Raw genomic sequence first — 23,082 nt, forward strand, 5'->3', positions numbered from 1 at the left:
CGATTTATCAATCAGTCCAGAAAAATCCAAATACTGCGCTCAAGCTGCTCCTTAAATCTAAATAGGAATTTTATTTATTTGTTTATTTCTTTATTCGTGCACTTAAGAACCTAAGCAACCTTAGAGAGGAAAGGAACAGGAATAAAAGAAACAAAAACAAAAAAATGCAGCAGTGTTTCGACCATGGATTTTTCTTTAAAATGTGACTCATCTGCATAGTTAACTCTAGCTGCTAAGTTGTTGCTACTATTATTTGTTTATGATATATTCCCTGGTGTAACTGCTTTAGTATTATTTATATCAATCATATTTAATTTATGAAGATGTATCCTCTTCGTGCCTTATCGAATCACTTGTCAATCCTCAGTGCATCATCAGAGTGTGCTTCAAGGTCATACGGACACACCAGCGAAAAGGTCACTGGCATCGATGGCTAATGCGCCATATTCCAGTGGTTTCGCCTTCTTCGTTATTCGTTCCACTCGAAGCTCGAGCGAAACCCGCTATTTTTCAGCCAGAAATCTTTCCAAAAAACCACTAGAAACTCTGTTAATTCTCACTCTTTCTCTGTGATGTTCAATCGTTTCTTTCGCAGTTCTAAATCTTCTCTTCGTTTTTATGTAATCAAAAACAAGATTTTTTTCAGATGTTATTATACCGAATATGTATTTTCTCTTTGATAATATCCACGACGTTAGCCAGACGAGGTGGTGGATCCTCTGGAAGAGGAATGTCACGTGCTCGATCGTCTGCTTCACATCGTCGATCCTCATCACCACGATTCACAAGGAAGTAAGTAGAACTTTTCATATTCTTCTGGATTTTTTTTATCTCCAATGGATGTGTCGCTCCAGATTTTCCAAGGTTGGCTCGATTCAAAGGACTTCAATGTTTCGAGCAACTGTTTTTGGAGCAGCGGCCGGGTATCTCACATTCAGAGCTGGTCGACACTTCATAAACGACCCTTCTAAGCCAATCATGTGGGTCTTGGGAGTTTTCCATGAACTGCCTTTCCTCGAGAACTTTTCCACTCTTTCACTCGTATTTGTTGGACTTGTCCTAATAGGTCTTTCTAGTTGCGCACGTATGAATTTAAGTGTGAATATAGGATTATTTGAGCTGCCGTAAATCCACACAAATTCACCGCAAAGCTTGAAAAGCTTCTCCATCCATAAAACCCTCTCTTGGGTTCAAATAGGTGTTTATATTTGAAGAGCAATTCAAGAGGGCAGCGAAGTGGTATTTTTGGGTTCCCCATAATAAAAAGTAGGAGCGAACGATCAATTATGTATGAAGAACGCGAAAATGCTTTGAAAGTTCAGATGAAGGGTAATATCCTTATATAGTAACTAGCAAGTTACTTTATCTTCTTCCAAAAAAAAACAATGAAATGGTCCATGTTGAAAATAGACACAAATCGATGAGGTGACCTGAGCTGAGTGACTCCACGACAACATTATCCTTCAATAAATATATTTATTAAGCTCTACTGAAAACAAACTGAAAAAAAGAAAAGCTAAAGTCTAATCGCTGCGCATTCCAAGGACATTGTTTGAAGTGATTTTAGGATTGTTGGAGCTGCCGGAACTTCGCACAAGTGAAAAACTCGCTTCTCCATCCCTAAAACTCTCTTTTAGTTAAGTTTTGTAGAGATAAATTCTCAAATAAGGTTCCTAATTTTTTCGAGATGAATTTCCTGAATCGATTGCTCTTTGCAGTTCTATTCTGGGAACTGAAGCTTAAAGGCATCACCCCACGAATCTGAGGTGGTGCAGATTTCAGGTGGAGTATTCGTATACAGAATGGGAGACTACGGAGAGGGAGGTGATTCCGTTCATTTCTTCCTAATTGCCGTAAAAAACAGCCCGGAAGATACGGCTTCAGGCGTTCTGGCGCACTGTTTTCTACGGGGAGTTCGATTGGAGCGCGTCAGCCTTGTGCGGCGCCGCATCCTCCGGGCCGTTTTTTTTTGCGGCAATTAGCAAGAAATGGACGGAATCACCTACCTCTCCGTAGTCTCCCATCCCGAATAATCGAAATAATCAATAAATATCGAAATATCAAATAATAATCGATACGAATAATCCACCTGAAGTCTGCACCACCTCAGATTCGTGGGGTAATGCCTTTAAGATAACTTCGCAAATTTTGCAACCAGGGGTGAAGGGAATTATATTCTGAGCCGTGAAATTAAGAACTGTGAATTTTTTGTTTATCCATGTGTAGAATAGGAGATAATCAAGACAATAATGATAACTAGAAGTTATGGACAATATCCTAAGGACATTTTCAGCTATATCTCACCATAAGCCCTAGTTTTTGTCTGGTTTTTCCTGTCCCTTATTTGTCACTGAGGGAGAGCGTTAAATTACCAGTTACGCAGCATGCGATCGAACAAATTTTTCAATATTCATCGCCATTTTATCTCTTTTTTTGAATATTGAACTGGATTCAGTCTGACAACTGTTTCCTGAGGCATTGAAATGTGTGTATTTGCGTTTGTGCTTAAATATGTTTTGTATCACTGAATCACACTTTCTTCAAGTCACAAGAACTGCAAACGCTTAGCAAACAGCGATTCTTCTGGGGAACAAAAAAAAACGCGATGAGGCACCTCATACATGTATGTCTTTATAGTTTAGCACTACGCTATGTAGACGGAGGATTTGCTTTTGCAAGTCGACAACAATTAGGGGAGAATTTCATGATGGGACTACAGATGGAATGGCAAACACATTCACAGCTTGAGCACTATGCTTTTTATCTGTGAAAATGACAACGGTTTCAAGAAGTCAAATTCTACTAGGTCTTTACTTTTCCAGCTCTAACGAATGTGTATAAATCGAAACTTTTTTAGTAGGATGCAATACCATAACGCCCTTCCAAAGCACAAACGGTACTCATTTATGCTTTAGAAGAATTCTTCCTTCATTTTGCTCGTTTAGCTTTTTTATTCCTCAAAAAAATATAATTACAAAAACACACAAGCGCAAAGTTCATTAGCATTCTACTCTCCTTAGATCCAACGAATCCAGCAATTCTGGAACTGTAGAAATTGTTTACAGTACCTTTCCGCTAAGGAAAAACTCTTAAAATGGCTTACGTTTTGATCCCGCACTGCATGAGTTTACAGTAAGTGCAAAGCCACCTACGTTGGGAAACCTCGACGAATTTCCACGAGTCTCCCCCGTATTTAACTTCCTTGAAAATATTAGTTTTCTTTTTGATTTTAATGGAATTTATCCTCATATACTGATATTGAACGAATTTCTAAGAAGTTAAAGTTCTGATGCAAAAATTGCTAGTTTTCTAGAAGTAAATATAGCGCTGTACATTCAACAAAAACAATAGAACTATATCGAAATTCAAAATATAATATTCTGGATTGTATTCACAGTATTTAATGACCACTTTTAATAATAGATATTTATAAACATTTTTCTAAATTTAAAAACTTTCATCTTTGACCTATTCCTGGCAGTAAATCTACGTATTTACGTACTTAAGTGCATTTCTCCTTGTGATAGGAACGTCAGAGCAATTTATTCCTTTTCAAGTGTTCAAAAGCGGTTTGCGTCAAGAAACTACGCAAACAATAAAATACGTCAACCTTTGATGACTTGTCAAAATAATATCTAAAGTGATTGTTAAGGGGACCATGGCCAAGATTCAAAACCATAAGCACTTACAAGAAGGCTGGCAAAACAGCCGCTAAATAACAACAAAACAACAATTTTAGCATTTTGTGTCTCCTTGAACCTATTAGTTTTTCTAGCGAAAACAATAATACCAAATCAAAGTCGTCGCAGAAGTTGTTATGAATTGTTGCCAATTGGTCTGCACAGCCCAGAAAATCTTCTGAGGTTTGCGTAATGACGCTTCGGAATGGCTAAACCGTGGTAGGGTCAAAACGACATGAAACACGATGCACTTTGCAAGCAAGTAAGCGAGTGTAGATCCCAACCGCTTCGCTCCACCGCACCGCTTCGAGCGCAGCCGCTTACGCAATTGCACCGTGCTTCATGTCGTTCTGATCCTACTCTACAACACCAAATTGTTTTTACCGTACCCTGACATATGATGCGGGAGAACGTGAGAGCTTCGGGTCTTTCTGAACATAGACATTTGTATTTCAATGACCTTCTTGTTTTTCTCAGGAGGTTATGGAGGTGACAAAAATTAATCTCGTTCGGATGACTGTATCCATTCGTCCCTTATCTACCCTGTCGTGTTCCTTCTGACAGATAGAGAAGACATGTCCGTAATAATTTCCTGGGATATTTCCACGACAAACTTTCTTTGACACTTTTATGTCACTATTACATCAAACGGGAAAGGGAAATCACAAATTTGCGCTCTATGTATGTTACATATTATTATTCTATGTGTACTTTTGCTTCAAATTTCCTACGTTTTAAGGTTTTTACTAATGGATAATATGGGAAACAGCAATTTCACTCATGGAACTTATTAGTTTAATTTAGTTTTTATAATTGAGCTTTACAAGTTTTTAATTTCTTATATTTCATCGTAAACACTCAAATGAGAAAATTGTGATCTACAAAGATGAGTGTTGGAGAAAGTGACACTTCAAATCCATCAAATTAATAAACGGCAACTTAAACCGCACAAAAGTTTAGTAGAGCCGACACGAGGTTGTTATAGTCCTTATCGGGCTAACGTTTCGGCAATTCGCCTTCTCAGAGCCGAAAGGGAAATCGAACGACTAATCCGATCAAACGCCTTATCCGCCCAACAAAGAAGTCCACAACCGTGGTCTCATAGCAACCGGAAAGAAAAACCGACCTTAGCATCAGCGACATCCGCCACGCTAGATCCGATGTGAGGTACTAGCGCAATCAAATATCAGCCTTAAATAAGGCGCGAGTCCCGCGTAATGGGAGGCATTCCTCCTGCGATTCATTTTGGACTGGAGTGGATCCAAAAAGCCCCAGAGCCTTGCGCGCCGCAATGCTAGGTTCCCAAAATCGTGATCTTAACTTCAAAATCTTCTCCGTACCCGCACCCGACCACCCAACGGGAGTCACATGATTTCCTTGCCGTCCAGGTGTTCTTTGATTCGAATACATAGTGGTCTAGCTGTTTCTCCTATGTATTCGTCACCACACAACACAGCAAATCATATAAACAACACATGAACTCATGCACCACACACCACCCCCCAAAACACACCCCCACCCACCCCCAACACCACCACCCCAAACCAACCCCCCCCCGGCGAGACCACTGGCAAAATCACGTGCCCGCATCCACCACTTCTACATCTTCGACCATCGCGTGGTCCAAGGTAGCAAAACAACTTCACGTCTTGCGGTGTACAAAGAACAGCAAAAACGGGACACCAAACGCGTCTTCTTGAACATGCCTACGCCAAACAAACGAATAACGCCAATACAAGAGTTTTCGAAATTGCAGTTCACTTTTTGGAACGCCTTTGGGGAAAGTGGGTGGGTCGATTTCGACAGTGTCACCGGCTAAACTAAGTCGCTTTACGGAAAAGCGACGTTTGCTTAGTAGGTCACGTAGTGATAGTGCACAAAAGTATCAAAAACATCCGCTTGACCTTAGCAGCGAAACTACTCTAACGAGCAATCTTGTCTGCCACGAGTTACCGTACTTGGAGGCATTTCTATATCAAAGAACATACAATCAGCGCTGGAATTAGGACCTAGTTTCTCACCATCCAACCTATTTCTACCGCGGTTCTGCAAAAATCGCATGCAATCTGCAAGAACTTCAAGATCGTCCCGTCAAAAAGCAAAATCAAAACCACGAGACGCCCAGCAGCGCTAAAGCGCTCCGCCTATACCCTTCCCACGTACTTTCTTTAGACAACAGGAACCTAACGCAGTGGTGGATATTAGTATCCGTCTTTTGCAGATGAACTATTCAACGTTTTAGATCGCTACAGACGGAGAAAGTGTCACCCAAACATCACTCATGAACAGCGCTTAGGCATTAGGGAAGTTCGAGAGCTTGTTAAGTCTAAAACTATCAGATTATCCACCAGTGACAAGGGTGGGGAATTTGTAGTCATTCCTCGTCATCTAGACGAAGCGCTCACATTATGTCACCTCCGAGACAGCTCCCTCTATCGCTCTTCCACTGTCGAAGAATTTCTAGCGCAACACCGTAGACTCAATAGGGTATGGATGAGTACCAGCAAATCAACGCAATTACCACCCTCGACTGCGACCCGGCTTAAAACAGAGTTACCTGCGTGTCCTGTCTTGTACCTCCTAATAAAAACTCACAAGCTGAACTCTGATAGTGAACTTGCCTCTGAAGATCCTTCAACGTTCAAGGTAAGACCTATCATAAGCTGCGTAGGAGGTCCCACAGATAGGATCGCTTGGTTCTTAAACGTAGTGTTGGTGCAGCTGTTAAAATTCGTACCAGCCCACCTTACGAACACCCATATGTTTTTGGACCACCTAAAGAACACGCAATTTGATAACTCATGCGTAATGGAGTCTTTCGATGTTACTGCATTGTACACGAACGTCTCCAACGACTCGGCCATGCAGGCAGTTTTTGAGCTTTTAACTGAACACCAGAGCTCTATAAACATGTATGGCTTTTCCGTGGAGCAGTTGATGGTTGTTCTCAGGGAATGTCTCAAATGCACTGTCTTTAGATGGTCGGGCAACTATTTTGCGCAAATCAGGGGTCTTGCCATGGGACAACGGTTGGCGCCAACGCTCGCCATTGCTTTCATGGCTAAGATTGAGGCACCGATTTGGGAAACACGACCTTTGCTATATTGCCGATATATCGACGACTGTTTCCTTGTCTGTTCGTCTCAAGCAGAGATGGACAACTGTTTCAAGATTTTAAATGAGCAGTCGGAGTATATAAAGTTCACTCGGGATAAGCCCAAAGGAGAATGGTTACCCTTCCTTAACGTCCAAGTGCATATTTCAAACAGAACGCACAGGACAAAGTGGTACCGCAAACCCAGTAATAAAAATATCTTAGTTCACTTTCTTTCTGCCCATCCCACACAAGTTAAAAGGTCGGTAGTACGAAACATGTTTCGCACGGCCACCTCCGTTTGCACTGGAAGAGAAGAAAGACGAGAATCTATCGAACTTGCTAGGAAAATTGCGGTCAGTAACGGCTACACACCTATGCGGTCTATCACAAAAAGAGCACAAACCCGAAATAAATCTGGTATGGAGAAAGTACCCTTTGTGTACCATTTATTTCCGATGAGGTTAGCGCTGCTATTCGGCGGTGTCTGAGGAAAGCTAAACTTGAAGAATCTGTCACCATCGTGGAGCTCCCCCTAGTAACCTTAAGCAAATACTCATTCGTAATCGCCTATATGATCGTATTTGCACGACACCGGAGTGTAAAATATGCCCGGATAACAACGAGGGTGATTGCATGAGTTCATGTGTTGTTTATATGATTTGCTGTGTACAGTGTGGTGACGAATACATAGGAGAAACAGCTAGACCACTATGTATTCGAATCAAAGAACACCTGGACGGCAAAAGGAAATCATGTGACTCCACTGCATTGGGTGGTCACAGGGTGCGGCGTCATAACGGAGAAGATTTTGAAGTTAAGATCACGATTTTGGCGCGCGAACCTAGCATTGCGGCGCGCAAGGCTCTGGAGGCTTTTTGGATCCACTCCAAGAGTCCAAAAATGAATCGCAAGGAGGAATGCCTCTCCATTACGCGGGAACTCGCGCCTTATTTAAGGCTGATATTTGATTGCGCTAGTCACCTCACATCAGGTATCTAGCAGTGGCAGGATAGTCAGCTGATGCTAAGGTACGATGTTTTCTTTCACGGATTGCTATGAGACCCAACGGTTAACGTAGGACTTTCTTTGTTGGGCGGATAAGGCGTTTGATCGGATTAGTCACGTTCGATTTCACCCCTTTCAGGCTCTGAAGAAGGCGACATTGCCGAAACGTTAGCCACGAATAAAGGACTATAACAACCTCGTGTACGGCTCTACTAAAGAAAACAATTATTAATAAACGATAATTCTACGAAATCTCAATTGAAACTGTGGAGCTGACTTCATCTTGAAAGATTACTTTGTGGAGGGATTTCCTTCCAAACAGAGCGACTTTGTTTAAGAACATTTCATTCGTAAACATATACACAACTTTCTGCTGATAGAACACTGATGCAGAAAAAACATTTTTTGCCCCCTTCTTGAGAAGGAAAAGTTTCCCCGTAAAAGCTAACCGATATTCTTTAAACGATTGTTCTGCGTCTAAATTTCGTTTATTTTCTTTGAAATCTATGTCATTTAATTATGATTCTAGTTCGATTGCATTCTAGTTTGATTTTAGAATCCATTTTAGCGTAAGTTCTACTTCTAAAGAATCACTTCATATGGTCTAACATGTAGTTGATACCCCACGAGCGGATCAGTGTAGTAGAACATGGCCAGCGCAGAACAACAGCCAAAACTTTTGTAAATAGTGATTTTACAAGTACAGATCTGATTTTGCCAATAAACTTCACTTCTTTGTTTGGGAACGGCTGTTTGGCGCCTAAATCAACTTGGTAATTTGTGCGCCATTGCGAGTTACCAGTCATTTTTGCTATATATATATATATATATATATATATATATACTTATTTATTTATTTGTTTGCTTACTCATGTTTACATCTATGTCTATGTTCATGTATAATCATATTTATAATTATTTTTATTTATGCAATGGTAATCATCTTATTACACTCAAAATACCGTGTTATTGCTATGACATTCCTAGCTTTCTAATCTTTTTCTAAAGGAAAAACATCTGTTGGAATATGTGAAAAAAGTTGAGCTCTCGAAGAAATGCAACTAGGTCAAAAATCAGAAATCAATAAAATCAAATCATTTGAAAACGTTCTGAAGAAATAGAAAAATACATAAAAATTCGATTTCAGGTTTGATTCACGTTCATACTATTGGAGCAGTGATCTGCAAACACCAACAGAGGAGCTACCAGTACAATGTGTGAACAGAATCGATCCACAAGATCCACAATTTGGTCGAGTGAGTTGTTTGTGAGTTTAGAGGCACCGATTCGAGTCCCGCATCCTGGTATTGTTGTTCAGGTTTATTACGCCAATGAATCTCGACCAACGGAAATCGTTTATGGTTGTGCGGAAGGCGATTATTGCTGCGGTTATGACTGCTGTCAGGAAGGAACGTTCTTCACAAGCCTCTTGTATGCAACATTTACTACTTTGAATACTTATGATTTACTTTTACGTCTTCTCAGAAGAAAAAAGGTTTTTCCTCTCTTGTTTCAGCAGACTTCTCATACTGATCCTAGTCTTCTCTATTGTCGGCGTTTTCTGTATTGAAGCCTTCAGATGGGGGCTTAACTGTATACATATGTGTAAATACGGTCATCCACGGGATTGTGAACCACTCAGCATCTGAAGGTAAACATCAGCACCGCATCCACCAATTCTGAACAATATGTCAGAAATAAGATTTTTTCTTTTTCAGTATGCCTGGTTTCCGTTTGCCTTCGACCAAGAACCGCGTACCTCCCATCGAATGCCTTATTTCTGTGATCAGCTAGCATTGTGCTGCTACACAACGGGTGCTACATGAATCTGTGACGCAATCGACGATGTAATCAATTCAGAAATTTACATATGTAATATAAATTTTCAAGTCATGAAGACATTTTCTCTGTGTTTGTGTTGTTTTACATTATCGTTAGCTAAAATATGTGGAGTACGTCGTTTGAAGAATTCGCAGACAAATTATCAGGGGATTTTTCTTATGGGGACATCGGCGTGATCAGGGTGGCACACTTGTGAGCAGCTGTGGAACCATTGTAGCTCCGCTATTAATCAATCGATAAGAAGATGATTGGATTATACAAATCTTTACCATAAAGGTTGCTTGACGTCTAGATTCATAGAAGGGGATTTTACTAAACCCGTGTTTTATCGTCGTGCCTTATAGAAATCAAAATTCGCAAGAAAAAAGGTGTTTGGTCTTGAAATACATTTCATCGAGTGAAGATAGTAGTTGAAAAAGTTTGTTGAGTTAAATGTAGAAGGAGCAACATATTCAATATCATACATCAGCAAGATTGACTATAGAATTTTCCTTGCGCAAAGACCACTATTATTTTCTCTCAACCTCATAATGGCACTCTAAAAGTCAAAGTAAAGTCACTGGCGTATCAATCCCCTCGGGATGCGCCAATGCGTTTTACTGGAATTCGTAACCGTTGAGGTTTTGGAACGCGTGTTGGCCTATACAATGACTTGCGGGGGCCAGCCGATGATCAAGTCAGTGTTTTTATAATCCCAGACAAACATGGTACCAATTTATCGACCCGGGAGGAATGATAGGCTTGGTTTGCACTAGGGCGGTTTCGAACCCTCGACCGTTTGGCTACAACGGACCTCTAACCGACTGCGCCACATCCGCCCCAATGGCACTCTATACTTCCTTTATTTCTCAAAATTAAAATAAACAATTTTTTGAGTCCATGATATAGTCCTCTTCATTTTTTGCAGTACTCTTCCATCTTTTTGACGGAGCTTCAGATGCTCCTCTTCTCAAATTCGCTGGTCCGTGAAAAAAATATTTCTGTAATTGAAAGAACCAAGTTATTCATAGGTTAGCCCATTCCGTGATTACGAACTTCATCTCTTTTTTCCATTTTCAATGTCTTCGTTAGATGACAGTTGAGATTTTGAAGCGCGGGTGAACGAGCAGGATGTTTGCCAGTCTGTTTTCCGGAATCAAGCCTGATTGGAGATTCACTGCAAGAAATTAACAATCGTTGACGATTCTATTCTATTATTCTAACGAAAAAGAAACATCCAGACAAAAAGTTTTCAAATTCTTTGAGTGATCAAGTATTTCTGTTGCTAGCCGCGCACACTTCCTTTCAGTATTTTCAGTAGTATCGTTTTATCTCGAGAGCGCTACTATGGTGGACTCATCGAACTCAAATTTGAAGTTTCAGTATGGAAGAAAAGGAGGTCAAAGGCAGCATACCACGAATCTGAGGTGGTGCGGATTTCAGGTGGAGTATTCGTTTACGGGATAGTAGATTATGGAGAGGGGTGTGGTTCCGTCCATTTCTTCCTACTTGAAGTAAAAAACCGCCCGGAAGATGCGGCGCCGCACAGGGCTGGCGCGCTCCAATCGAACTCGTTGTAGAAAATAGTGCGCCGGAACGCTACGAAGCTGTATCTTTCGGCCCTTTTTCTACGGAGAAAGAAATGAATGGAATCACCCTCCTCCCCATAATCTACGACCCCGTATACGAATACTCCACCGGAAACCCGTACCACTCCAGATTCGTGGGGTGATGCCTTTAAGCAAAAAAAGCACTGAAATGAAACAGCAGATCGGCGGTGAACGGTACGACAAGCGGTCAAAGGGACGGCTGAAACAGTATTTTTTCACGCTACCAACTAATGCTTTTATTTGTCACCTGTGGGTCTCAAAAGGAATTAGGAACAGCAATCCATTGTTGGGCTGGATCGATGGTCGTGTCTTGAACTATCAACATCCTACACCGTAACTCAGCTAATCACGGATTAGGATGTTGCTGACATTGGCTAATCTAATCATTAGATGGTCATTTATATGATGTTTACGAATAGGGAAACAAAAACTAACATCTGCATAACTGTACAACACCAACTGTAAGTCCAATAATGGACAGTGGGGTGGTCCAGTTTCCCGGTGGGATAATTGGGTGAATATTATCATGAAGTGAGCGGTGTAGCGCAGTCGGTAAGAGGTTCCGGTGTGGCTATAATCGATTCGAATCGCATCAAATAGAGTGCTATTCGAATAGTGCAAACCAAGCTTTCATCCCCAGTGTCGAGAAATTGGTAACAGACTTCTCTGAAAGAATAAAAACACTGACTTGGCGCATCGGCTAAACCCCGCAAGTCATTACGAGGCGTTCGTAAACCTCAAACGAAGTCTGAATTGAAGTCGAACGCGTAGGCGCACCCCATTGGGATTGATCGACGTCGTGCACTTTATCCTTTTATTGCCATGAAGCCGAATATAGAGTCTTGGTTTGGTGACAACTCTTCGTTTCGTTACGCTGAACCACCGAACATTTTTGACCTGAGGCACTTGGGCTACTCGGTGTCGATAGGCTGTTCAAGACGAGACGCGACGTCTCGCAGGATATGGAACAGTGACATACGAAGCAAGCAGAAGTGTAGGAGCTGAGCCGAATCCACCGCGTTCGCTTGAATCGACAGAGGCAGGGACTCTTCTCACATATCAGGATATGGACAGTGGAATGGATGCATTCTGTGTGAGTTCTGGCCCTATAGTAGAGTCAAAACGACATGATGCACAGTGCAGTTGCGTAAGTGGTCGAGCTTGAAGCGGTGCAGTAGAGCGTAGCGGTTAGGATAGAGCGAAGACCCCTGCTATCGCCGTTCGCACCTCGATTCCAACCGCTGTCTCCAGTGGGCCGCTTCTTGCGCCGTGCTTCATGTCGTTTTGACCCGACTATACATCGAAAAGGTTGGGCACAGTTGTGTCGTAGCACGACACTCCACAACGAAGATACCATAAACCGCGTCAGACAACAGTACCAGCCCACCGAATAATTCGAAAATAAAAACAAATATCACCGGGTCCTTAACGCCACAAACACATTGCCTCTCCTCGTGCAAACAAACATCCACGTTTCTCACAGTGATTTTTGACTGTTCCAGTAGCTGAGTTCGCGTGCAAACCACTATCAAAGGACTGCTAACGCTGCCTTTCCCACACGCTGAGGGACGCGGCCTCTGCCCTAGCATCATTGCTCTAGGGACGTGGCTAGGTGGCTCCTAAGAGAAACCTGTGTGGCAAGTTCATTTCCCAGTTCTTTTCTGGACAATAAAGCAAGTAGAACAATAAGTTGAATTAAGCATGCTCGTGCTCATATTCGTACTGAACCTATCTACGGGTGGAGAGGTCCCAACATCCTCAATTGTGTGGTTTGCTGCCTCTAATGGACCTTTAATATGTATTTTGCTACGCGATCACCGAGAAAACACCCGGTGTGGGGGATGCAAATGTGCACGTCCGTAAGAAGAGCATCAACAGCGCAGCAGCAGTGAGCTGATTCCAGTTTGCTCCGATCACATCAGCGATGTACCTCATCTCAATCATCGTGCGTATACCGAGTCACCTTCACTGGAAAACACGATATTATTCGTACTAGTAATATCAATACTGTTATAGTAGTAGTATCTCATACACAGCCCGTTGCTCCGAAGAATTCGCCTGTTGATCCCAGTCAAAGGCAGCGTATCACAAGATGTTGGCTCTCCACGATAAGGAAATGAGTGATTCACAAACGTGAGTGTGCCTACACCCAATTGCCCCTAGTAATCCAGGAAGGGAGGACAAAACTTTGAAAAAAAAAAGCAAAAACCTTTATACTAACGCAAATGTTCAACGATATGTGTAGTAAATTCTCTTCCTAATTCCCTTCTTTTTCTCAATTTAATTCCCGGATGTGCAGTGAACGCTTGATGAGCTTCTGGACGGTTTCTCAACCGCACCCAGCCTGAGGTGAATGCCACTCATAAATTTGTCCTCCCGAGGTGTCGGTGTCGGCGCGTTTCCTTGGCTACTGGATTCGTGATGAGTTCATACTCTGCATCCAGAGTGTATTCTCCTCTGGCAATCGCCGCTTTTCGTGTACTTAATCCATGTCCGTCATGAACCTGACGTACTCCAGTATCGATCAACATTCTCTGTGAAATTTAAATTGTCATTTTAGTTATGGACTGAAGAGACTTTGTAGGAGAGTCCTGCGGAGAGAAAAAGCAAAAAGCAATGCTTTAAAAATGAATATGGTTGAAAAACAGACGTAGAAAAATAAAATAATCCCACTTTGCACAAAAATGCATAACTATATTTCCTTTAGTGAATCCTATAACCTATCAGTGATTTTTCAACTCTAACCAATATTTCTAAATTCTCCCACATTTTTCTTGCACCTACTCAAAAACGGGCTCGTTTACGTCGTAATGAAGACCGATTAAAAGAAAATTAATCGTAAGTGTCAAGGGTGTCTTGAGTACCCTACGCAATTTCCTGTGAGTATAATTTATCGACCCCAATGCACTTCCATAAACTGCCGAAATAGAGCATTCCTTCCGCAGTTACCCAACATAACAGTCCTGCACACGAAGGGCAAAGGTTGCCTGACCCCCAGTAACGAATGCAAATCTTGTTCGAGTTCACCTGAATCAAGTTATGTTGTGTAGAATTTTCGAGGTATCGTTTCGTTATCGTGTATTCCACATTTTTCGTCTCCAGGACTTCTTTTCTTTCAATTTTCAAAATCTTGACTTCTGACTGATCCTTTAGTTCCTTGTCGCAAAGGTTTGATGATTCAGGGAAGATTAACCAGGTTGGGAGAATAAGCACCACGAGTTATAGCAGGGTCAAAACGACATGAGGCGCGTACGCACGAACGCTGCTTCTCTGGGGGCGATTCGGTAGAGCGTGGCGGCTAGAAGCGTCCCAATACTGCACTTTGCGATGGTCCCAACTCCGTTCCAACTGCTGCTTTCACCGCAGCGTTTCGAGAGCGTACGCAACTGCACCGCAACTACACTCATGATTCATGTCGTTTTGACCCGACTGTACCACTTCCCATCCGAGTACGGTAATCTTTCTTTTCTTTTCTTTTCTTTCCCTATTCGGGGTCACTGCCCACCATGAAGATCGCCGTTTTCGTAAAAAGACATTGTTCGCCCTGACTGCGTTTCTGGTGAATAGGGTTTGAGTTGTGTAGCGTACACTTGAATGTCTACTATGCATCCAGCAGAAACGATTCCAAAACAGAGCAATCCAATCAACAACAAATCATCACCTTTTTCTGATGTATGTCATTTTTGGGGTCTCTTTGAGGTGGTTCGACGTAGGGCGTGGTGGAGCGTGGCGGTTGGGATCGTGTAAGGGTCCTCGCTTCCGCCACCCATCTCTACAGTTCGCTATGGTCCCACTTACAGTTGGGATCAAAGGGTCCTTGCTTCCGCCACCCATCTCTACAGTTCGCTATGGTCCCACTTCAATTTCAACCGCTGTCTTCGTGCTTTATTTCGTTTTGATCCAACCATATGTTTTCGATTGCTATAAAGTACCCGTTGTTTTCCTGTATGTAAACCAGGGTTTGCAATAGGAGAATTATGGTAGCATCAAGTAGTATGAGTACATCAATACTGGTATGACTTGGTTAGGAGACTAGGCATATTTTGAAATATCCGACTACGGTCGGTTCAGAACGATCTCACTCGTTGTGCAACTGCGTAAACGGCCGCGCTTGTGAGACTGCAGTCCGACTACCACGACGACTTCCAACTACCGGAGATCCCATCCTCACATCCCATCCCTACTCACAACACAAACTTTTTCTGGTCCCTTTTTTATTCTATTTTTTCCCCAATTTGCTTCTCAATTGTTCGGTAAGGGCGAGTTAGGGGACTCGAGTGGGAAGGCACCTAAAAACTGTTCGCAATGGCTATCTAAGCAGGCTTTGTGAGGTCTGAGCCAATAAACAGATTTGCTTGATTTAGTAGTTACGTTGATTGGCGTAGTTACCATGATTGACCAGTTATCACTTCTCAAAATTCATCGCAATGGCTTCCTAGGCCTTTTTCCGATTTTTTAAAAAAATTTTGGGCAACTCCCTTTTCTCATTTTTGTCTTTAATTGAGTCTTGCCTTTTCATTAGGTGACCTCACAGCGAACTTGTGCTACTATATAAGAGTTACAAGAAGGTTACCAGTGGCTGTAACGTCTCTATTCTTTATTGAGAAATCAAAGCTATCCCGTAGGGAATAGTTATCCAGAACTCAACGAATGTCATCAAATTTGGTGAGAAAATGAACATGTACCGTTCTGCAGATATAAAATCTAGACTTCTCGGGAATCCACAACTCCTCCTATTTCATATTCTATTTGTTGAACATCGCCTGCAAATGTTCCTAATATTTTTATGTCTTTCATTATACTAATGCACCCTTTATATGTAGTTTGGGCAAATATTATCCTTCCTGTCCGGCTTCAATTATTGAAAATGCCGAACCTAGAAATAAAAGACTAGCGGAGCTGGCGCTCACGTACGCACATAGTAGCAATTGAGACTTTGTTTCTAAATATTTAAAAGATTTAGATTTTTAACACCTCCAATTATTCGAATAACTGAAGTCCCATTCTTTATAAGTACCCCTAATATTTGAATAAATGACGTTATGACAATCTGCACTATTCGAATATTCAAATAATCGATTTCCTCGTCTTTTCAATCGTGCGAGAGATCAAGTCGACAAAGCCTTGAAATATTCGAATATTACTTTGTAGAACAGTGCTTTTATGATATGTAAATTAGAAAAAAAAAACAAATTTGTTATGCATTATATAGTTTCTATCCGTAAACTCACGTCTCCCAGTCTCGATTCCCACGCGGGTTTACCGAATATTTTACTGTGCCCTTCGAACTTGGATAATCGAACGCAGTAGAATAAAAAAGAAACGAACAGTTAGAAGAGGGCGAACAGGAAGGCGCCCCTTGGCTTCGCTTCTAATTGATCATACAACCAATTGACGCATGTTTCTGCAACGAACGTAATTAGGAGAAAATTAAAGAAATTTCCAAGGAGAAATAGTTGCTTCTATCCAACGTAATAATAGCACCTTAAAACTCGTAGAACCCTTTAAAATCTCGACTCTTGAGAGTATATCTTGAACTGTTACTTCAAGGATGAGGAAAACCACAACACCTATTTGAAAATTCGGGGCACGATGCATGAACCCCTGGACTTTCACTCTGGAAAGTTGCCTAAACGGCACGACAGCAGCATAAAGGGCAAACACTAAATTATAAGCCTGATTCGTTTCGAACACATCATTCGTAAGAATTATTGAACTAACCTATCAACGCACGCAACACACTTTACTTTCCACACTCTTCGGACAAACAAGCGACAAACAACAATTAAATCGATAAACAAACAAGCAAACACATAATTATTTTGAAAGGCTCCTATATATGCCACCTATTTTTCAGCACATCAATTCCAAAGCAGTACCTGCGAAATTGTAGCAAATTAGGCGAGGTTACCTTCTTATCTTATCTTCTTATTCTTCTTCTGACCGGCTTCTGTTGTCGTTGGAACGCTAAATAGTTATTTGTACAGACCTTGTACAGCAGAACAATCTGAAAATAGACGTATTCTTTGCGGAGAAAGCATAACAACCGTTCAAAACTACCGCACAATTCCTTATGAAGAAACAGTTATTTTCTCAGTTCATTCGACCGCTTCAAATCAGGATATGTTCCTTTAAAAAAAAAACAAAAAAAGTGACAAATTGTTTTTATAGATAGAGGTATTCTTCTCCTTAATTGAAAGAAACAACCGTTCGGCATCGAAATTCCAGTCATCGCGACCTAATTCAAATTCCTCACCTTTGAGATTTACCGAAAACATCGGTCGGACTTCTGAACACTTTCGATTATTAACTAGAAATAAATGAATAAGAACAATGTTAAATTGAAACAACGATGGGGTAACAAGCCCCATGACGAAACCAATTACCATCTTAAAATGAAAAGAATTATTTTTTTTAACAATTTCGCAGTCGCTTAGCTGTACTGGGATAAAATATTGAGGAAGGCTTGTTTTGCGAAAGGTTTTCAATCAACAAAACTGTTTGTTTTAGGTGTTTTAAATGTGGACAAAATGCTTTTTGACTGATCTCCATCGAAGAATAAACATTTTGCTGAAAATTGTTCAATTCAGTGCCCTATTGAATCATTCATTGACATTTCGGTTATTGAACTAAGAATTTTTGGGTGGCCGCGACACTGCAAAATAAAGCGAGCTCTCAATTTTTTTTTTCAGTGGCCCGCTAGCGCCCTTCTACAAATTTTATCTGCTTCAATATCATGAATGATCCTGTACACTCTTTACTTGCTTGTTAAAGGTTCTGGTTAAAGGCGGCGTGTCACGAAACTGACGATGTTAGAGTCTCTGTGGGCAAATATAGAGTTCGAGGTGTAGATAACGAGTATGAGCCTAGCCCCACTCGTTTCCCCCGAGTGGTCCGGAATAGATACCGCTTTACGAGGTACATCAGAACGTCCCACCTTTGTAGATGCTCCGGTCCTCTCTGTATTCATTGATTTGACTTGAATAAGCTAGAGAAGAGACATAATTGACTCCCGATCGCTCGCTTGAAGATGCGGTGCGTGCACAAGTATGGCGCGTCCTTACGAACCCCGCAGGGACATGGACCGTTTCCAGCACCGTTTTTGCGATGGGGAAGTGAGCGGAACTACATCTACACTCGTAATCTACACCTTGAACTTTATATTTACCCACAGAGATCCCAACAGTTTCGTGATACGCTGGCTTGAAATGGATAGATTATCTAGAGAAAAGATTAAGCATACTGTTTATTTTACAAACGAGTAGCTCTCCATGCGGTCAACTTGTTCAAGAACCAAGAAGCACAACATAATCTAAGCAAAGAGATAGTCTTTTTGCGAAAAGAAGATGTTTCCATTAATTCTATCTCAGTATTTTTAAAATGGAAATTCTTTGAATGGAACTCTTGGAAATCCCCTAATGACTTAGACTAAACTTCAGACTAAGCAAAACTTATCCATCTGCCTTTCCTCAGTGGCGCATAAAATGCAATAAAATGATCACAAAAAAGCATTTTCTGGAACAAATTCGATATAATTTCATATTTACATACAGGCAGGCAATCATCTATTTTCACACAATTGGTGGATTTTTCGGGATTGTACGACTGGTGTAGAGTGGATGCCATTACGATCAAAACAAGATTTCTCGGGTGAATTTAGTAGTGAATCTCAAGGGGAGGTAAAAAAGAATAAAAGAAGAAGATAAAGTCACTGGCGTATCAATCCACTTGGGATGCGCCTACTCGTTTTACTGCAATTCGTAATCGTTGAGGTTTTGGAACGTGTGTTGACCTATACAATGACTGGGGGGCCAGTCGATGATCAAGTCAGTGTTTTAAGAGGGAGAGGGTGTGGCGTAATCGGTTAGAGGTCCACTGCAGCCACACGATCGATGGTTCGAATCCGCACTAGTGCTCAGCAAGCCTTTCATCTCTCCGGGTTCGATAAATTGCTAGCACAATTGTCTTGGAGGATAAAAACACCGACTTGATCATCAGCAAGAGGAGGGGAAGAAAGGAAGTATTTGATACGAAAACAATACATACACAACGTATACGGGCAGGTGTACCACGGTTGCTAAGAGGTTTGGCTGCGGCTGCACTGCGATGATTCGAAATCGCCCCAAGCCAACCAATTCTTTTACCCTACGCAAGTACCAGACATGTCTGTGAAGATATCGTTGAGTCTAAACGAAATGAAGCATGAACAGTTGCGCAAGCGGCAGCGCTCGAAGCAGTGCAGTGGAGCGCAGTGGTTGCGATCGAGGTGGGACCATGGCGGACTGCAGAGATGGGTGACGGTAGCGAGAACGTTACACGATCCCAACCGCTGCGCTCCACTTCGCCGCTTCGAGCGCAGCCGCTTGCGCAGCTGTCCGTCCTTCATGTCGTTCTGACCTGACCATACAATCAGTGACTTGCCACATCGAGTAGCTCCACCGAGTCACCGTTATGCGCTGCACGCATCCACGAAATTCAAATGATTCTAAATTCCAGTCGGACGCGTCGGCAAACCGAAGTGGATTGATCAACATCAAACACTTTATCTTTTGTTTTTTATTATACACGCACAGACAGACACGCTTACTTTACATCACTTCAAAGTTATCCTAAGGGTCACCAGTCGATGTTCCCACTCGTAATGGCACTTTTAAGTTCTTTGTAAGGAGATCTTCTAGATTTTTTTAGGAGATCTTTTATGTCTAATATCAATAATAGGATATATTTGTATCGAACTAATTTACACGCCTGTGGAAATTTCTGGAATGTGACAAGCTATATAATTACACGCAGATCTAATTTATTAAATGATGTAGCTGTTTATATATACGCTGATCGTTGTTTCTCCTGTACCAATTAGTCCGATTTTGTAGCTTCCTACTGAAACGGCAACGCCCACGACTCCACGAACACTTTGCTGGCCAGGCACAGCAAGGGGAGTGGCCCAAATTTCCGAATTCACTTAACGTTATTGAACGCGTGGGCAAACATGGCTATCTGCCACTTAACAACCCATTTCCCTTCGTGCATAAAAAAAACGTCTGTGCATCTATCACTCAAGCAGTGTTCGCTCTCCAAAATAGGATCGTATTTAGAGAAGATCCCTGTCAATCTCCGTCTATCCAGAACCTCAAATCTGAGGCGGACAATTTAGATGGTTTGCAAACTTGAAACCATCAAGTCATGAGATTAGACTAATCTTTGTCCGGACATTCGTTCCTATCACCATTGTTATTTAGTTGAATAGCAAATACTCTTGAAAGTAAGAAGGGTAGCTGTTTTCCACCAAATTTACTTTTCGAACCTGAATTTTAAAGCCTCTGAATTAAAATTTTGGCAATTGAGTATGGTAGAATGTTCTTGAAGCTTTCACAAGAGCGGTATATGAGGGGGCCCATTTCACTTGTATTCAATCATGTTTTCAATAAACCAATGTCAAATTCGAGCCAACGTGTACTACGAATTCCTCAAGGCCACAATGCAGTCGATGCCACCGCTCATATATGCGCTGTTTTCAAGAAAGGTGCAGCATCCCACTGAACGCCGCTCGTTTATTCCAACGATTCTAGTCAGGAGATATTTCTCTCGAGGGTCGACATCGCTTTGGTGGCGCGACTGACTGGAATGATGAAGCTTTGCGTGACGCTCTTCGAGACGAACCCAATGTCACTGCACCTGAACTGTGAAGACACTTAGGTGCGGGCGTGCAACAATCGTCGGACGTCTTCAAGCTCTGGGTTACAGAAAAGTGATATCGATTTGCGTGTGCCCAGAATTGATATTTCTCGCTTCTTCGATTAGCAGCCGCCAGCGTTCTGGAGTTCTGGAATTGATAGTCTAGTGAACCGTTGGATGTACGTAATGGATCATGATGGTCATTGTTTTGCTGATTGATATCTATGAACAATAAAGTTTGGCTGTTTAAAAAAATGTGGAATTTGGTGCAAGACTTCCGGAACAACCTAATATTACATCACCTTGTCGGACCCGTATCGTCACTTTGATGATGATATTATAGTGAAATACAGAATTATATTATTAGAAACATTCTTGTCATAAAAATGACTTTATTACTCACGAGAACATTTGTACACTGAGTGGGGGAGCCCTGGTTGCCTAGAAATCACACGACCGTTTCCACAAACCTGTCTCTACAAAATCGACGGCCTTATCAATGTTGAGGAGGGTAAGAGGTTGTCCCTCTCTGCTCCCTCAGAACTCCCACGAGTTCTGGAAAAGTACCAAAGTTGCCCATCCGTTAGAATCATTCCTGAGTTCTGCTTGACCACCCTTCGTCTAGTTAACATTTATTCAATCGTGTTAGGACCACTCGTACAAAGAACTTGTTGATGACGAACTGCAATTAGACTAAGCGGTAATTCCCGATGTCATGCAAACAGTTTCCTAAAACAACCACTTCGTTTTACTGGTTTCCCACTGGATTTATTCTTGGTGTACGGATTTGCTCCTGCTAGAGGCAGAAAGAAGGAGGAGAAGAGAAGAAGGCGGAGAGAATCGAGTACATTTCATGGATAATCTTCTTCAGAATCCATGGTACAACAGCTACACAAATTTAGGTTCTTTGACACCAATGCTAATTTTTTTTTCTTCTCTGATTCACTCAACCACCTCCAAGATACCGGGAAGGATTATCGGGCATTTTCTTCACTAATCTCGCCTCACGCTCGCCCTCCGCTCTCACCGAGAAGATCTTAAAGTCTGCATCTCCCTTAGCGCATTGTATATCATGCTACATCTTGTGGTTATTTATCAACAGATGGCCCTTGATGACAAAAGGACAAAGGAAAAAGTGTCTTTCGTTAGCCAATCAGCTTGGAATGCGCCAACGCATTCAGTTTATTCCAGATTCGTTCGACGTTTACGGATTTGTGTTCAACCGATACAATACAATGTATCGACCACGAAGGGAGGAAGGGGTTTGTTGGTCCCGAACTATCGATCGACCGATCGATAGTCGCAGCGAAATCTCTCATGGACACCCTCGCAACCTTTAAAGATTGCTCCTGGATACCTCCAACATCTTCGCTCTTTCATAGTGATGTAAAGAGCTGCTGCCCACAATTCTCTGTGATGAATCCACCACAGATCATCCGTCTCGGTAGCACCGGCTTCGTGCAACGCGCTCCATTCGGACACAGAGCGCGGGAGGTCTGCGTTTGAAATAATTGCGGCTCTCGTTGTCCTCTTTTGTTGAGTGGCGCTGTCTTGGGTGTTGAGACGTGGATTGAGCCACTTTTGCTTTTGCACCACCTAATTGCGCTCGGAACGGCTCTAAGTGGGAGTTGTGAGTAGTTGCGTTCCTGGCTTTTCAGAATCTGAGTACCATCCCGATGTGATGTGCTGGTGTGCTGTGAAGCTTTAACGTTACGGGAGTATCTTAGGAAACATTCGGTCTATTAATGCCGACATTATTAACAACCTAAAGCTATTTGAATGTTTGAGTTGGACAGACATCAGTTTGATATCTCTTGCCCTCACTATTTGGGGAAATCCGAACTGTTCAAGATGAATTTTGAATTCGCCACCCTACATCCAAAAATGGGGCATTCCTTTTTTCATTGGTGCAAGTTTAGCTTGCATGCGAACATTGATTGGTCGCCGTCAACTTCAATTCTCGATCCTAGATTGATTTGTGACTCAGAATTGGAATTATCGTCAGAGGACACCGTTCAAAGTATGTCGTCCTAGTTTGTTCCTAATCTCAACCCAAACGCTGCAGAAAAGCGGGGCAACGACCGAGAAAAGGAAAAGTTGGGCGAGTGTCCGCGTTGCCCACTCTCGCTTTAATTGCAAATTGCGCTGTCATTCTTTATTAATTGCGTAGCTGAGTGGTGTGCATAATCGAGTG

General features: G+C 41.9%; 1 protein-coding gene across 2 annotated transcripts; it reads left to right on the plus strand.

The window, feature by feature from the left end:
* Window positions 1-646: 646 nt before the first annotated feature.
* Window positions 647-12,378, plus strand: RB195_011094 (uncharacterized protein; the record flags this gene model as incomplete). Of its 2 annotated transcripts, XM_064192372.1 has the most annotated exons (8): window positions 731-792; window positions 855-980; window positions 8,930-9,038; window positions 9,101-9,213; window positions 9,299-9,338; window positions 9,425-9,433; window positions 9,501-9,597; window positions 12,152-12,378. In XM_064192372.1, 8 exons carry the CDS (start codon window positions 731-733, stop codon window positions 12,376-12,378), a joined length of 783 nt encoding a protein of 260 aa, XP_064049955.1. The 2 variants fall into 2 exon arrangements, with proteins under 2 accessions (XP_013299471.2, XP_064049955.1); XM_013444017.2 differs by lacking the exons at window positions 9,501-9,597; window positions 12,152-12,378 and having other exon boundaries at window positions 647-792; window positions 9,299-9,431.
* Window positions 12,379-23,082: the final 10,704 nt, after the last annotated feature.

The sequence above is a fragment of the Necator americanus genome, chromosome III, assembly GCF_031761385.1.
Source record: "Necator americanus strain Aroian chromosome III, whole genome shotgun sequence".
Taxonomy (NCBI): domain Eukaryota; kingdom Metazoa; phylum Nematoda; class Chromadorea; order Rhabditida; family Ancylostomatidae; genus Necator; species Necator americanus.